The 17638-nt window shown below is 45.2% G+C and overlaps 2 protein-coding genes across 2 annotated transcripts in view; both read right to left on the bottom strand.

The window, feature by feature from the left end:
- The window catches only part of LOC110516628 (casein kinase II subunit alpha'-like), a 32533-nt gene extending 23397 nt beyond the window's left edge, over window positions 1-9136 (bottom strand). The window contains exons 1-6 of the mRNA XM_036981613.1: window positions 7983-9136; window positions 7269-7380; window positions 6676-6777; window positions 2332-2382; window positions 349-408; window positions 86-169 (exon numbers count right to left, since the gene is read on the bottom strand). Coding sequence (XP_036837508.1) covers window positions 86-169; window positions 349-408; window positions 2332-2382; window positions 6676-6777; window positions 7269-7380; window positions 7983-8086 — 513 coding nt within the window. The 5' untranslated portion in view covers window positions 8087-9136. The remainder of the gene's footprint in view (window positions 1-85; window positions 170-348; window positions 409-2331; window positions 2383-6675; window positions 6778-7268; window positions 7381-7982) is intronic.
- Window positions 9137-9572: 436 nt separating this feature from the next.
- LOC110526876 (zinc finger protein 319) lies at window positions 9573-17483 on the bottom strand. The gene is made up of 2 exons (XM_036981611.1): window positions 17140-17483; window positions 9573-14680 (listed from the first exon to the last, which is right to left on the bottom strand). The coding sequence occupies exon 2, from the start codon at window positions 14492-14494 to the stop codon at window positions 12695-12697; it is 1800 nt and encodes a 599-aa protein (XP_036837506.1). The 5' UTR covers window positions 14495-14680; window positions 17140-17483; the 3' UTR covers window positions 9573-12694.
- Window positions 17484-17638: the final 155 nt, after the last annotated feature.

The raw sequence follows: 17638 nt of genomic DNA, 5'->3' as shown, positions 1-17638 counted from the left end.
GGAGTGTTTGATGTTGCTCACAGGTCTCTCCAGATTGTATCTCAATGAGAATAACCTGTTTAAATAAAGATGATCGGTTGGCTACCTTTCTCGTCTGGTGGTCGATCATGACGTTGTGTGGTTTGATGTCCCTGTGCATGATCCCCATGCTATGGCAGTAGTCCAGAGCCTATAGGAGACAACACAAAGGACAACACAGTCTAGACGACACAGCCTTTATATCTGAAGACTCGTTTCAGGCCCTCTTGACCCCCCAAAAAAATGTAAATGGAAACAAATTGAAAGCCAAATTATTTTAAAAGTGGGATGCAACAGAGCCAAGCAAGGGGACCTGCCAGTTTCCCTTACCTTGAGAAGCTCGTACACATAGAAACGAATATCAAAGTCTGTTAACTTCTGGTAAAGTTCCTGTGAATGAAATGAAAACAAAAAAGGTTAACTACAGTGCATTTGGAAAGTATTCATACCACTTGACTTTTTCCACATTTTGTTACAGTCTTATTCTAAAACGTAGTAAAGAAGAAAAAATGTCCTCAATCTACACACAATACCCCATAATGACATCACAATACCCCATAATGACATCACAATACCCCATAATGACATCACAATACCCCATAATGACAAACCAAAAACTGGTTTTGTTAAATTCGGAAATGTAAAAAATTATTATTTTTTTTTTTACATAAGTATTCAGAACCTTTGCTTTGAGACTCAAAATATCTCAGGTGAATCCTGTTTCCATTGATCATCCTTGAGATGTTTCTACAGCTTGATTGGGGTCCACTGGTGGTAAACTCAATTGATTGGACATGCACACACCTGGCTATATAAAAAATGTCCCAGAGTGGACAGTGCATGTCAGAGCAAAAACCAAGCCACGAGGTTGAATGAAATGTCCGTAGAGGTCCGAGACAGGATGTTGTCGAGGCACAGATCTGGGGAAGGGTACCAAAAAAAATGTATGCAGCATTGAAGGTCCCCAAGAACACAGTGGCCTCCATCATTCTTAAATTAAAAGAAGTTTGGAAGCACCAAGAATCTTCCTAGAGCTGGCCGCCCGGACAAACTGAGCAATCGAGGGAGAAGGGCCACGGTCAGGGAGGTGACCAAGAACCCAATGGTCACTCTGACAGAGCTCCAGAGTTCCTCTATGGAGATGGGAGAACCTTCTAGAAGGACAACCATCTATGTAGCACTCCACCAATCTGGCATTTACGGTTGGGTGGCCAGACGGAAGCCACTCCTCAGTAAAAAGGCACATGACAGCTTGCTTGGAGTTTGCCAATAGGCGCCTAAAGACTGACCATTTTCTCTGGTCTGATGAAACCAAAATTTAACTGATTGGCCTGAATTCCAAGCGTCACCTCTAGAGGAAACCTGGCACCATCCCTACAGCGGGGAATGGTGGTGGCAGCATCATGCTCTGGAGGAAACCTGGCACCATCCCTACAGTGAGGAATGGTGGTGGCAGCATCATGCTCTGGAGGAAACCTGGCACCATCCCTACAGCGGGGAATGGTGGTGGCAGCATCATGCTCTGGGGATGATTTTCAGCGGCAGGGACTGGGAGACTAGGCAGGATCGAGGGAAAGATGAACGGAGCAAAGTACAGAGAGATCCTTGATGAAAAACCTGCTCCAGAGTGCTGAGGACCTCAGACCGGGGCAAAAGTTCACCTTCCAACAGGACAATGACCCAAAGCACACAGCCAACAGAACACAGGAGTGGCATTGGGACAAGTCTCAATGTCCTTGAGTGGCCCAGTCAGAGCCACGACTTGAACCTGATCGAACGTCTCTGTTAAGACCTGAAAATAGATGTGCAGCAACGCTCCCCATCCAACCTGACAGAGCCTGAGAGGCTCTGCAGAGAAGAACGAGAGAAACTCCTGAAATACAGGTGTACCAAGCTTGTAGCGTCATACCCAAGACTGTAATCGCTGCCAAAGGTGCTTCAAACAAAGTACTGAGTAAATGGTCTGAATACTGATGTAAATGTGATATTTTGTTTCGCAAAAAAAATTAAAAACATTTGTTTTTGCTTTGTCATTATGGGATACTGTGTGTAGATTGTATTGTCTCTTCAAATGTAATAAATTTTTAGAATAGCGCTGTAACAAAATGTGGAAAAAGTCAAGGTGTCTGAATACTTTCGGAATGCAATGTACTTTCAAAAACATTTACAGATTTAAAAAGTTAGATGATATCAGTATATTTTCATGTCTTAACTTTTCAAACAGACAATTACCTTAGAGAGAGATCAGTAACTTTAAAAAATAATGTTGTAGTGGTTTCACACGAATGCATGATATTCACCAAACAGCCGTACCTTAAAATCTGTGTTATTGATGCACTCAAAGACAAGTGCCGGCGTTCTAGACTGCAGAGAGACAAGATGAGAATTCATCCTCGATTAATAAAGAAGATGGCAGTGAGAGAGAGAGTTCTATTGTTGAGGTCACAATCACCAGCACACATTTCAAACAACAGAAGATGGCAGTGAGAGAGAGAGTTCTATTGTTGAGGTCACAATCACCAGCACACATTTCAAACAGAAGATGGCAGTGAGAGAGAGTTCTATTGTTGAGGTCACAATCACCAGCACACATTTCAAACAGAAGATGGCAGTGAGAGAGAGTTCTATTGTTGAGGTCACAATCACCAGCACACATTTCAAACAACAGCAGATGGCAGTGAGAGAGAGTTCTATTGTTGAGGTCACAATCACCAGCACACATTTCAAACAACAGAAGATGGCAGTGAGAGAGAGTTCTATTGTTGAGGTCACAATCACCAGCACACATTTCAAACAACAGCAGATGGCAGTGAGAGAGAGTTCTATTGTTGAGGTCACAATCACCAGCACACATTTCAAACAGAAGATGGCAGTGAGAGAGAGTTCTATTGTTGAGGTCACAATCACCAGCACACATTTCAAACAACAGCAGATGGCAGTGAGAGAGAGTTCTATTGTTGAGGTCACAATCACCAGCACACATTTCAAACAACAGAAGATGGCAGTGAGAGAGAGTTCTATTGTTGAGGTCACAATCACCAGCACACATTTCAAACAGAAGATGGCAGTGAGAGAGAGTTCTATTGTTGAGGTCACAATCACCAGCACACATTTCAAACAACAGCAGATGGCAGTGAGAGAGAGTTCTATTGTTGAGGTCACAATCACCAGCACACATTTCAAACAGAAGATGGCAGTGAGAGAGAGAGTTCTATTGTTGAGGTCACAATCACCAGCACACATTTCAAACAACAGCAGATGGCAGTGAGAGAGAGAGTTCTATTGTTGAGGACACAATCACCAGCACACATTTCAAACAACAGAAGATGGCAGAGAGAGAGAGAGTTCTATTGTTGAGGTCACAATCACCAGCACACATTTCAAACAACAGCAGATGGCAGTGAGAGAGAGTTCTATTGTTGAGGTCACAATCACCAGCACACATTTCAAACAACAGCAGATGGCAGTGAGAGAGAGTTCTATTGTTGAGGTCACAATCACCAGCACACATTTCAAACAACAGCAGATGGCAGTGAGAGAGAGTTCTATTGTTGAGGTCACAATCACCAGCACACATTTCAAACAGAAGATGGCAGTGAGAGAGAGAGTTCTATTGTTGAGGTCACAATCACCAGCACACATTTCAAACAGAAGATGGCAGTGAGAGAGAGTTCTATTGTTGAGGTCACAATCACCAGCACACATTTCAAACAACAGCAGATGGCAGTGAGAGAGAGTTCTATTGTTGAGGTCACAATCACCAGCACACATTTCAAACAACAGAAGATGGCAGTGAGAGAGAGTTCTATTGTTGAGGTCACAATCACCAGCACACATTTCAAACAGAAGATGGCAGTGAGAGAGAGTTCTATTGTTGAGGTCACAATCACCAGCACACATTTCAAACAACAGCAGATGGCAGTGAGAGAGAGTTCTATTGTTGAGGTCACAATCACCAGCACACATTTCAAACAGAAGATGGCAGTGAGAGAGAGAGTTCTATTGTTGAGGTCACAATCACCAGCACACATTTCAAACAACAGCAGATGGCAGTGAGAGAGAGAGTTCTATTGTTGAGGACACAATCACCAGCACACATTTCAAACAACAGAAGATGGCAGAGAGAGAGAGAGTTCTATTGTTGAGGTCACAATCACCAGCACACATTTCAAACAACAGCAGATGGCAGTGAGAGAGAGTTCTATTGTTGAGGTCACAATCACCAGCACACATTTCAAACAACAGCAGATGGCAGTGAGAGAGAGTTCTATTGTTGAGGTCACAATCACCAGCACACATTTCAAACAACAGCAGATGGCAGTGAGAGAGAGTTCTATTGTTGAGGTCACAATCACCAGCACACATTTCAAACAGAAGATGGCAGTGAGAGAGAGAGTTCTATTGTTGAGGTCACAATCACCAGCACACATTTCAAACAACAGAAGATGGCAGTGAGAGAGAGTTCTATTGTTGAGGTCACAATCACCAGCACACATTTCAAACAACAGCAGATGGCAGTGAGAGAGAGAGTTCTATTGTTGAGGTCACAATCACCAGCACACATTTCAAACAACAGCAGATGGCAGTGAGAGAGAGAGTTCTATTGTTGAGGTCACAATCACCAGCACACATTTCAAACAACAGCAGATGGCAGTGAGAGAGAGTTCTATTGTTGAGGTCACAATCACCAGCACAAATTTCAAACAGAAGATGGCAGTGAGAGAGAGTTCTATTGTTGAGGTCACAATCACCAGCACACATTTCAAACAGAAGATGGCAGTGAGAGAGAGTTCTATTGTTGAGGTCACAATCACCAGCACACATTTCAAACAGAAGATGGCAGTGAGAGAGAGTTCTATTGTTGAGGTCACAATCACCAGCACACATTTCAAACAGAAGATGGCAGTGAGAGAGAGAGTTCTATTGTTGAGGTCACAATCACCAGCACACATTTCAAACAACAGCAGATGGCAGTGAGAGAGAGAGTTCTATTGTTGAGGTCACAATCACCAGCACACATTTCAAACAACAGCAGATGGCAGTGAGAGAGAGAGTTCTATTGTTGAGGTCACAATCACCAGCACACATTTCAAACAGAAGATGGCAGTGAGAGAGAGTTCTATTGTTGAGGTCACAATCACCAGCACACATTTCAAACAGAAGATGGCTGTGAGAGAGTTCTATTGTTGAGGTCACAATCACCAGCACACATTTCAAACAACAGCAGATGGCAGTGAGAGAGAGTTCTATTGTTGAGGTCACAATCACCAGCACACATTTCAAACAGAAGATGGCAGTGAGAGAGTTCTATTGTTGAGGTCACAATCACCAGCACACATTTCAAACAACAGCAGATGGCAGTGAGAGAGAGTTCTATTGTTGAGGTCACAATCACCAGCACACATTTCAAACAACAGCAGAGCAGCCACACCACTAAAGGCAAATAAACTGATGGGAGAGACATTACAATGAAAACAGTCTCACACTCATCGCTCTCCTTGCTTGTGGGATTTATCACCAACATTGTCCAAATAGCCTTCATCAGGGGGGGTTCTCTCATTCTAGAGTTTAACTTTGCTTATAGTGGGCTTTGAGAAAAAGTTTGACTTACTATGACTGTGATAGTGCATTCACCTTAGCTAGGTAAGACCTAACTGTGAGAGGCTCTGGATAAGAGTCTGCTAAATAACTGAAATGTAAATCTGTTAGTCAGCACCTCACTGTGACAGTGTGGGCTCATTAATTCCCTTTTCGTGGAGGGGAGGTCACACCCCTAAATGCAAATAAACATGCACCCAATGGAGGTACTGGGGCTGACCAGAGAGACCACAGAAATATAATCTATAGAAGGGAGTACTGGGGCTGACCAGAGAGACCACAGAAATATAATCTATAGAAGGGAGTACTGGGGCTGACCAGAGAGACCACAGAAATATAATCTATAGAAGGGAGTACTGGGGCTGACCAGAGAGACCACAGAAATATAATCTATAGAAGGGAGTACTGGGGCTGACCAGAGAGACCACAGAAATATAATCTATAGAAGGGAGTACTGGGGCTGACCAGAGAGACCACAGAAATATAATCTATAGAAGGGAGTACTGGGGCTGACCAAGAGAGACCACAGAAATATAATCCATAGAAGGGAGTACTGGGGCTGACCAGAGAGACCACAGAAATATAATCTATAGAAGGGAGTACTGGGGCTGACCAGAGAGACCACAGAAATATAATCTATAGAAGGGAGTACTGGGGCTGACCAGAGAGACCACAGAAATATAATCATTAGAAGGGAGTACTGGGGCTGACCAGAGAGACCACAGAAATATAATCATTAGAAGGGAGTATTGGGGCTGACCAGAGAGACCACAGAAATATAATCTGTAGAAGGGAGTATTGGGGCTGACCAGAGAGACCACAGAAATATTATCTATAAAAGGGAGTACTGGGGCTGACCAGAGACCACAGAAATATAATCTATAGAATGGTGTACTGGGGCTGACCGGAGAGACCATAGAAATATTATCTATAGAACAGACCAAATCATTGATGTCATTATGGGATGACGGGCAGCCAATGCCAGTTTACCAGTCAATTTGTGATTGTTTGAAGCTCTAAGCCCCTTCTAGAGATGATATTTCTACGAGAGAGACATACCACAGGATCCTTCACTGTGTCCACCAGGCGGATGATGTTGGTTCCACCACGCAAGTTCTCCAGGATCTTAATCTCTCGCTTGATCTTCTTCTTCTTGACAGGCTGAAACAAGAGATCAATCATTTCCCAGACTTAACACAACAAAAAGACCCTCAAAGCCTCAAACAGGCAGGGTCGTATTCTCCAGAACCAAACGGACACAATTGGACCGAAACTTAACTCTACACACTCCATTGGAGCGGCAGGGTAGCCTAGTGGTTAGAGCGTTGGACTAGTGACCGGAAGGTTGCAAGTTCAAACCCCTGAGCTGACAAGGTACAAATCTGTCGTTCTGCCCCTGAACAGGCAGTTCATTGAAAATAAGAATTTGTTCTTAACTGACTTGCCTAGTTAAAGATAAAGGTAAAATTTTTTAAAAAATTGTGTGTGCGCACTAACGAATACGACGCCGTTCAACTGAAGCCAATAGAAGGCCAACTGTTTTAAGTCAGGGGGCCACATGTCTAGGTTGAGGGGCCTATTAACTCCATTGTATAACACCTACGGGGGAAAAACAACATTCAAAATACATTAAAAAAATGACAGCAGCTCACCTTGAGGATTTTAACCACCACTTTCTCATTGTTACTGACGTTGACGGCTTCAAACACCTCGCTGTATTTCCCTCGGCCCAGTTTACGCACCAACTGGTAGTTGTCCTGATTACTGGAGAGAGAAGAACAAGATAATTCTGAGAAGAGACCAGGTTGTCCTGATTACTGGAGAGAGAAGAACAAGACAATCCTGAGAAGAGACCAGGTTGTCCTGATTACTGGAGAGAGAAGAACAAGAGAAATCCTGAGAAGAGACCGGGTTGTCCTGATTACTGGAGAGAGAAGAACAAGAGAATCCTGAGAAGAGACCAGGTTGTCCTGATTACTGGAGAGAGAAGAACAAGAGAAATCCTGAGAAGAGACCGGGTTGTCCTGATTACTGGAGAGAGAAGAACAAGAGAATCCTGAGAAGAGACCAGGTTGTCCTGATTACTGGAGAGAGAAGAACAAGAGAATCCTGAGAAGAGACCAGCGGGGTAGGAGTACATGCATGCAGTAGGGTTATTATCCAGATTATCTGGAAGGGATTAATACACATGGTATACACATTAATACACAGGGTTCTCCTAACTCCTGTCCTGAAGAGCAACCGAGTGATAAACAGACGTTTGATCAAACCCTGTAGGCTTGGAATGAAAGCGTGCGCACCCAACTCTCCAGAATTAGAGAACCCTAGTGACTAACAGTTAGTTGAATAGCTACATCCTTCTTTACCTCCAGCTTGGCACGTGTGCATCGTAGTCCCAGTAGTCCCTGGTCTTCTGCGTGTTGACATCGGTGTAGACCCGAGCTTTACTGCTGACCGTAGGAGGGGGCATCGCGAGCTCGGACGCCCGGTGCTGATGGGGCTCACCTTCCACAACAATACTAGTCTTCTTGGCGCGAAATTGGAAGGCAGGGCACCGACTTTCGGGGACCCTAGATTTAGTTAACTCCGTGTAAGATGGCTTAACATTGGTTTGGGCTACTTTCGTCCGTAGTTGGTGACCGCAGTCGGCAGCACTTGCTGTGCGGATGGTCAAAGCTACGATGAGCGAGTGCCTGATGCACCTGAACAGCCTGTTTGGCAAGATGCTATGGTGGACCGCCAGTTTCGGGGAGGCGGCAGGGGAAAGGGGAAAGAGGACGAGGTAGACTAACACGATTGGCAATAAGGATTCAATATCGGACAGCTAGCTAGTAACTCAAAATCGAGAAATGGTTTAAAAATTAATTTACGAGGCCGAGAGCTGGGCAAGCTAATTGAATTTGACAGACCCCTCTGGTATAAGCAAGATAAGTTAGCTAGTTAGCCTAGATGCTAACCAGCTAAGTTGGGCCCCAGTGTTCATCACAATACTAACGTACACGAATACGATAAGCCAACATAAGTACAATATCAAACAGCAAGCTTGAGTGGCGATAATAAGTTATTTAACAATGGTCAGTTGGTTTAGAAAAGACGTGAAATCCCGTCTCGCTACATGTACGTTACTGTAGAAATGATTGTCGTTAGCTAGCCTGCTACTGTTAGCTAGCTAGCAGCGCACTCGGGTAGGAAGTCCAGCGACATGTATTTGGGCTTGCGGTGGCACCCTCTCCAGGGCGCAAAGTTCGAGAAAAATGCCTGAGAATATGACACTTGAAACCGCTTGAATATGTTTTTGAGTCTGGCTAATGGGTTTAGCTTAAATATTCATTCCTAAGAAGACTCCGTCGTTCAAGTCGTAGCTGCTGCTGCTGTGGACTCCGTTGCAACAAAAAAAAAACTCACCCGGAAGTAGTCGCCAGTGACCCCCCCTCCCCAAAACGCAACATTGGAGCCACTATTGGAGTCGTTGATGTAGCGGCCCAAAGATCACTACTCTGTCTTTTTTACCGGCCGCATTCTAACCAGCAGGGGTTTCATTTGTAGCGGATTTCGTTTAAAGATATATCACACATTTTTAACCTAGCAATTGCTTTATTGAAACATAAACTATATCTTATTTGACTAAGTAAATGTATATAAACCTTTCTGGCAAATATCTAGTGAAAGTCTGAACTACGTACCAAAATAGTCACATGATCACTCTCAATATTCACATGCACTTTTCTTTCAGGTGTGGTGTGTTTCCACCTCGGTACCTGATAATTAAAAAAATTTGCACCTCGTGGACAACGTTTCCATGTACATTGAAGTATTGTGTTTGTGTATGAGACAGTTTCCTGTTTTCTGTCAAGAACTTCCTGTTAAGAGGACTAGTAGTACTTTGCCCCCTCTCGAATGTGTGGTAAGTTACTGTCCAGTGTATTTTAAGCGAACACAAATACTGTAAAACAATCATATTGTAAGATGAGTTTATTTTGTTAGTGCAGTGTGTATATGAACATGATATACTGTACATATCATTCAAGATTGAATGTAGCCTACAGAGATTAAGCCACAGAATGATGTCATCGTCTATATCTCCCAGTTGACAAAAATTGATGGCAGCAGAGGCAGACGCACAGACTGGGACATATTTGACCAGCGTTGGCATGCAGAAGGCCTGTCGAGAGCATCAAAACCGTGATGCATCATGGGGAAATTGTGACCGACTGACCGATCTGCAACTAACACTTGAGTAGTTAATTATGATTCAAGGTGATTTGTAGATTAGTCGTTCACGCCTTTAAAAAAATGTTTTGGCTGCGATGTCAAACACGCTCATAGCCTAGCTGCAGACACAAGTGTCAAACACGCTCATAGCCTAGCTGGAGACACAAGTGTCAAACACGCTCATAGCCTAGCTGGAGACACAAGTGTCAAACACGCTCATAGCCTAGCTGGAGACACAAGTGTCAAACACGCTCATAGCCTAGCTGCAGACACAAGTGTCAAACACGCTCATAGCCTAGCTGGAGACACAAGTGTCAAACACGCTCATAGCCTAGCTGGAGACACAAGTGTTAAACACGCTCATAGCCTAGCTGCAGACACAAGTGTTAAACACGCTCATAGCCTAGCTGCAGACACAAGTGTTAAACACGCTCATAGCCTAGCTGGAGACACAAGTGCTTGACTACCTCATCATCCTACCCAGGTCAAACATAAAACTTCTTCCCAAGTTGCACCCTACTCCCTATAGCTTGCACTACTTTTGACCAGAGACCCTGGTATACTACATAGGGAATAGGGTGCCATTTAGGATGAATGCACCACATGACATTCTCACTGCTAACCTTTCAGTTTCATATCCTCATTCCAAATACACATTGTGAGCATACGGTTTCTTTTTTTTTCTCTTCCAAATACACTATCATAAAACAATATATAAAAAAAAAACATATGTATAAACTTGCATACATAATCACATACTTCCTTCTTCTCCACCTCAACATATAGACATACTAACATACAAGTCCTCTCACAGCTATTTCAGGGGCAACTGAGGGAACAATTTGTGCAATTGGGACCCTAAACGTGGCAGGGTTTACATGAAGACCTCCTAGGCACAAACCAAGGCCAACATGTCCAAATGAAAGTCATGATATAAAGAGATTGATGTGTGTTTTTTTATTTTTTATTTTATTTTTTTAAATCACACGATAACTGCTAGGTTGAAATCCAGATGTAGACATTACTGGTTTAAACAAAAAACCAGTGGGCTGTTGTCTTACGACCAACTGTCTGCTCTGTGGGTTGAGGGACGAGCGTAGCGTAGGAGTGATCCCACCTGTCGGGAGGACAATGCCACCGGACCGGAGGATGTCCTCCACACCTCTTTTTTTGCTTAAATACAAAAACACAAAACAATCTCAACTCAACTGGGTAGAAAAGCAGGTGGCAGAAGCAGTTCTTCCAACACATTTTGACAACTTCTACCACTAAGTTTGTTAATATGTTAGCGTGTCGTATTTATGTACAAACAGTACGTAGAGGATTCAGAGGTTGTGAGCATCGTCGGCCCATTCCCTAACCCTACATTTTATTTGATGTAACTAGGCAAGTCAGTTAAGAACAAATTCTTATTTACAATGACGGGGCCTAACCCCCCGGGTCAAACGCGGACAACGCTGGGTCAATTGTGCGCCGCCCCCTATGGGACTCTCAATCACGGCCGGTTGTGATACAGCCTGGAATCGGACCAGGGTCTGTAGGGACACCTCTAGCACTGAGATGCAGTGCCACTCGGCAGCCCCACGTTGACGGAGAGATATGGTATGTGTTTATTTCTATGACATAGGGAGCCAAAGTAGTCCAGAATGCGGGGAAATATTCCCATTGACACATACTACAGTAGTTGCTATTCATTATAGTACAGAGATGAGACAGTTTATCTACCACAGATTTCCAAAGAGGACACAAGATATAACTTGTCACATTTTTTTCCTTCTTCTTTTTGTTAAGCAAACCTAAGCTACTACAGTACAACAGTGATGCTAAATATAAACATATTTCACAATTATAAACTGGGTGGTTCGAGCCCTGAATGCTGATTGGCTGACAGCCGTGGTATACTACAGGTATAACAAAACATGTATTTGAACTGCTCTAATTACATTGATAACCAGTTTATAAAGGCACCTCAAGGAGGTTGTGGGTATATGGCCAATATACCACAGCTAAGGGCTCTCCGCATTGCATCGTGCATAAGAACAGCCCTTAGCCGTGGTATATTGGCCATAACCCACAACCCCTCGGGGCCATATTGCTTAAATATACTCATGCAGAAACGTATATTTAAGTCTATGAGGGGTGGGGTTTATTGGGCATTACTAACAGCCAACCAGAGGGTTAAGGGGGGAGTTCAACACGTAGTGTGGCCAAAACTTGAACCCAAAACCACAGCAAAGAAATTATATGACCATAAAGGAGTCAGAGAATAAGTTCCATAATTGTTTTAAAAAGCAACTCCTAAGTATTTGATGTTACAACGCATGAATACATTTCCAAGGCCTTTTCAGATTGAAAGATTCCTTTTCAAGTTGCATTTTTCCTGCATCCAACAAGGTGACCACAGTTGATCAGAGTCATGGGTAGTTGATCTGGATCATGGGTAGTTGATGTACTGTTTTCAGTTGATCTGGGTCATGGGTAGTTGATGTACTGTTTTCAGTTGATCTGGGTCATGGGTAGTTATTCTGGGTCATGGGTAGTTGATGTACTGTTTTCAGTTGATCTGGGTCATGGGTAGTTGGAAGTCACTAATGAAGGGCAGAACATGGGCACGATTACCTTGGTGTGAGGAAGAAGGTGTCAATAATAACTTCATGGTTAGGATTAAGCAGAGTTTTACCATTGTTTATGCAAAAGGAGTGGGGGAGGGAGGGGGGGGCGGGTGTGTAACTAAATGTAAATAATGAATGTGTGGTTATATACAAACAAGGTGTCAGGAAGAGTGTTGCTGCATGCCTGGCGAGCAACGTTCCATGTCACCGCGTGTTTTCACACTGTACAGGCACTCAAACAGCAGCAGACCTGCTCACTGGATACACGGTGCCGTGGGATAACCGCCTCCTTCTGCAGTGTGCTGGACCGTGTGCTCCTGGAGGGCTCCCAGGTTCACAAAACGCTCCCCGCACCACACGCACTTAAACTGGGCTTCCCGCGAGTGCACCGCCTGGTGCTTCACCAGGTGCTCCCGCTGTTTGAAGCTCTTGTCGCAGCTGGAGCACTTGTAAGGCTTCTCTCCGGTGTGAACGCGGCGATGCCGCTGCAGCTCCGAGGAATACTTGAAGCGCTTCTCGCAGTCGGGGCACTTCAGGGGCTTCTCCCGTGACGGGTCGCAGCGGTGCGTCACGAACTCAGACGGCGACAGGAAGCGTCGGTTGCACAGGGAGCACTTCAGCGGCTTCTCCTGACAGCTGGAGTTCTGGTGGCGCTGGAGCGTCGACTTCTTCTTGTAGCCTTTGCCACACACGTCACACTTGTAGGGCTTCTCCACCGCCGGCGTGGCCGCGGTCACGGAGCCAGACGCCGACCCGGAGCCGGTGCATTTGTGCCGGAGCAGTTCACCGGATTGGCTGAAGCCTTTCTGGCAGGAAGCACACTTGAACAGGCTCTCCATGCCATGGACGTGCTGGTGGTACAGCAGGTGGGAGGGCTGCAGGAAACCCTTGTCGCATAGGTTACACTTAAAAGGCCGGTCGGCCGGGTTCTTGTGAGTGCGGCGGTGACGAACGAGGGCGTACTGCTGCTTGAAGCTCATCTGGCACTCCTCGCACTGGAACGGGCGTTCCTCGGAGTGCGTGCGTTCGTGCTGCCGCAGATCCGAAGGCCGCTTGAAGCCCTTCCCACACGAGCCGCAGCGGAACGGCCTGTCCAACGTCACTGTGGGCTGGCACTGGTGGTGCAGCAGCTCCGACGACTCCTTGAAGTGCATCTCGCACAAATTGCACTTGAACAGGTGCTCGCCGGAGTGGGCGTACATGTGGCGCACGAGGTGTGAGCGGTGCTTGAAGCACTTTTCGCAGACGGCACACTTGTAGGGCCGCTCTGAGCTGTGGGTGCGCTGGTGGTGGGCCAGGTGAGACGACTGGCTGAAGCTCTTGTCACAGGTGTCACACTTGTAAGGCTTTTCTCCCGTGTGCACCCGCTCGTGTCGCGACAGCTCAGACAGATGCCGAAAGCCCTTGTGGCACACCGAGCACTTGTAGGGCCTGTCCGGTCCCGAAGCCTCAAACGCCGTAGGGGCTGACGCTCCGCACGCTGCACCGCCACTGGAGGCCTCGCCGGTGGACGGGTTGGCGGCGGAGGAGGTGGGGGTGTTGTTGCCAGAACCTGGGCGGTAGGTCTTCTCACAGATGGAACACTTCATGGGGTTGTTGCCGTTGTTGTGGGCGTTGTGGTGCTGTGCCAGCGAGGTGAGCAAAGAGAAACCCATCTTACACACGCCACACACAAACGGCTTCTGCTCCACCTGTACACACTGATGCTCCAACAGATCAGTGGCCTGGCAGAAGATCTTCATACACTGGGTACACTGGAACGACCGATCCCCGGTCCCCATACACTGGTGCTCATGTGGATTAGCTAGGTGGGATATGTCATGGCCGCAGGCGCCGCACTTGTGCCCTCCCTCGCCTCCTACCTGTAGGGAAGGCTGCTGGGCGGGTACGGCGTGCTGCTGGCCGTGCTGGGGCTGCTGCTGGAGGGATGCCACATCCGGCTGGAGGACGATCCCGTACACGGCACAGCCCAGGGCGCTGTCGGAGCCCGGGGGGAGGTTGTGCACCACGGTGGGTGGGGGGGCCACTGCGTGCTGCTGCCACGCCTCAGTCATCCTGCTGCTTCGCGCGTATTGATTCAGTTTTGACTGTGTGAAGGGGAGGCCCAGGGGTATCCAATAAGGCCCGGCTATGGGGGCAGGTTTTGGTCGGGCTGGTGATGTCCAACAGGTGTGTTTTCTACTGGCTCTTATCAATAGGTGATACACCTCTGGTCGTCCACTAGTAAAAGGGCAGAAACCCTACAGAGGGAAAGACAGAGGGGGTATATGAACATGATGTAAATGTAGCCGAAACAGATTTTATGCAATGGATCCATGTATGTTTTTTTATTTTATTTAACCTTTTTATTTAACTAGGCAAGTCGGTTTAAGAACAAATTCTTATTTTAGAAATGACGGCCTACACCGGCCAATCCCGTACGACGCTGGGCCAATTGGTCGCCGCCCTATGGGACTCTCAATCACGGCTGGTTGTGATAAGAGCCTGGAATCGAACCAGGGTGTCTGTAGTGACGCCTCTAGCGCTGAGATGCAGTGCCTCAGACCGCTGTGATACAGCCTGGAATCGAACCAGGGTGTCTGTAGTGACGCTTCTAGCGCTGAGATGCAGTGTTTTAGACCGCTGTGATACAGCCTGGAATCGAACCAGGGTGTCTGTAGTGACGCCTCTAGCGCTGAGATGCAGTGCCTCAGACCGCTGTGATACAGCCTGGAATCGAACCAGGGTGTCTGTAGTGACGCCTCTAGCGCTGAGATGCAATGCCTTAGACCGCCGCGCCACTCGGGAGCCCATGTGCATTGTTTTTAACTGCAACGCAATGGTATAACCAAATCTATGGTATTAATAGTCTCAAAACGACTGGATTTTATGTTTTATACATTTTCAGGATCGTATACATTTCGAGATGGACATAGACTACAGCTTAAAGGTTTAGCTACAGATTTGAAAAGCAGATCATGTGATTCAACCCCCAAAGAATGGTTTCATTAATTACACTGGTATTACAGGTGTCTGTACAAAACGTCACCAGAGATTTGAACTAAACTGGTATTGGCGATACCATCTTCGTCCTCGATTTAATAGTAAAATGTCTGTGTCCAGTTGCAAGGGGGTCTGTTTAAATTTAGATAATTATCCGTTATTAAAATAAATAGTTTTGTTTTTTTAACATGAAGTACACATTGTTGGATTAATTCATGGAGCCCCCCCAAAAAAAACATTTTTAACAATGGAGCATTTTCTAGATTCAAACGGACATGGTCATTCCCGTTTCCACGAATCGAGGACGACAGTCACCCGAACCCATAGACCGTTCTCTCTGCTGCCGCACGGAAAGCGGTACCGGAGCGCTAAGACCAGCTCCAAAAGGCTCCTTAACCGCTTCTCATCCCCGAGCCATAAGACTGCTGAACAATTCATCAAATGGTCACCCGGACTATTTACATTGTTTATTTACATTGTTTTAATACTGCTGCTACTCACTGTTTATTATCTATGCATAGTCACTTTACCCCTACATGTACAAATTACCTCGACTAACCTGCACATTGACTCGGTACCACATTGACTCGGTACCAGTACCCCTTGCATATAGCCACGTTATTGAAACCTAATCTTAGTGTTACTTTTAATTTTATTTTTTTACTTTCGTTTATTTAGCAAATATTTTCTTAATTCTATTTCTTGAACAGCATTGTCGATTTAAGGGCTTGTAAGTAAAGCATTTCACGGTAAGATCTACTACACCTGTTGTATTCGGCGCATCTGACAAATACAATTGCATTTGATAGTATCGCCAGGTTAGTTGATAAAAATGACTTGTTTTGTATAGCCACACCAGTAACTACGAGTATCATGGTAAAACATATATATATTTTAGAGTTAAATCAAATGATCTGGTGTTACCATATGTAGCTAGATAAAAGCGAGATGAGAGGAGATCGCACCAGATTGTGTGTTTGTTGTTTTGTTGTTGAGTCGTCTTTATATATGAACGACAGCATCCTTCTTCAACTAGTAACAACATCACTACAACAGTTACCTGGTTCGCTAACTAGAGAGGCGGAGACGAGGTCCAGGCACTAAAATGACACTGAACTACATGTTCTCCCCTTTAAACCTACAGTACATCATGCGGCTATTACAAGTGACCTATTAAAAACGACGCCGAAATTATACCTGGGTGTATGATTATAATAAACTAACGTTAACTAGCTCGATAATAATGGTTATTTATTAGATGCATAGCATTAGGTGGCTAACGTCCGTTAGCTAAGCAAGTTACGTGGGTTAGCATGGCTAGTCGGTTTGTAAAAAAACAGATGGCTAATCTCAAAATATGAATGTATCATTTGTATTACCTAGTTAATAATATGTCTAGGCCTATAACGTCGCCGGCACAAACACAGCTGTTGTTCGCCTAAAGCTACTGTCTTGTCTGCGAAAAGGACTAACCAGATGGCTAAGCTACCAAGCTAATTTAGCTATTTCAGAAGGGGGAAAATAAAAATGGAAACGTCGAGGCCCCATCGATGGTCTCGGATTGTGCCAGCCGCCGACCTAGGCCGCCCTACCGGAGCTATTACACTCCACCTTTTATACAACCAAAAGCGGCGTAATACATCTTCATGCAATCATAAATACAACATCACTTAAAAAAAAAATATATATATATAAGTCAACACGGTTGACAGCTTACATTTCGCTATGGCTCTCAGTCATCTTCCTCTGGTGCCAGGACAGGAGTCGACCTTCCGATAATTATTTCGGCTGGCGGAGGACGGTGGCGAGATGAGAGCGGAACGCCATCCACTAATAATGTACACCGGAAATCTCCACAGCCTGCATCGCTCCCCGGGGTGTAGATTCAAATGTTATAGCTACATTTCCCCTCCCTTCTGTATCATAATGTAAGGTTGTTCTTATTTTTCAGTCCGTTCAACCGTTCTCCTTCGATTTGGTATAACTTTGGTGTATAATTGTAACCCTCCTGCTGTGTTCCGGTCGAATTGGACCGATTTGTCCGAAGTTTTCTCCCGGACAAATGTAGTTCATTTATTCTGATTGTCATAAGGTTCCATGACTTTGTCCACACAGGGCATCTGAACACACAAAATACATTTAGATGATTTTCATTAAGTTGTGGGTTTAACTTGCGGTGTTCCCGGTCAAAAATGACTGGTCATTATAAATTAATG

The sequence above is a fragment of the Oncorhynchus mykiss genome, chromosome 6 (genome assembly GCF_013265735.2).
Source record: "Oncorhynchus mykiss isolate Arlee chromosome 6, USDA_OmykA_1.1, whole genome shotgun sequence".
Lineage (NCBI taxonomy): Eukaryota > Metazoa > Chordata > Actinopteri > Salmoniformes > Salmonidae > Oncorhynchus > Oncorhynchus mykiss.
This window is presented reverse-complemented; position numbering and strand designations above follow the sequence as displayed.

Coding starts and splice junctions, on each gene's coding strand:
- LOC110526876 (XM_036981611.1), bottom strand. CDS start 14,494: ATGACTGAGGCGTGGCAGCAGCACGCAGTGGCCCCCCCACCCACCGTG.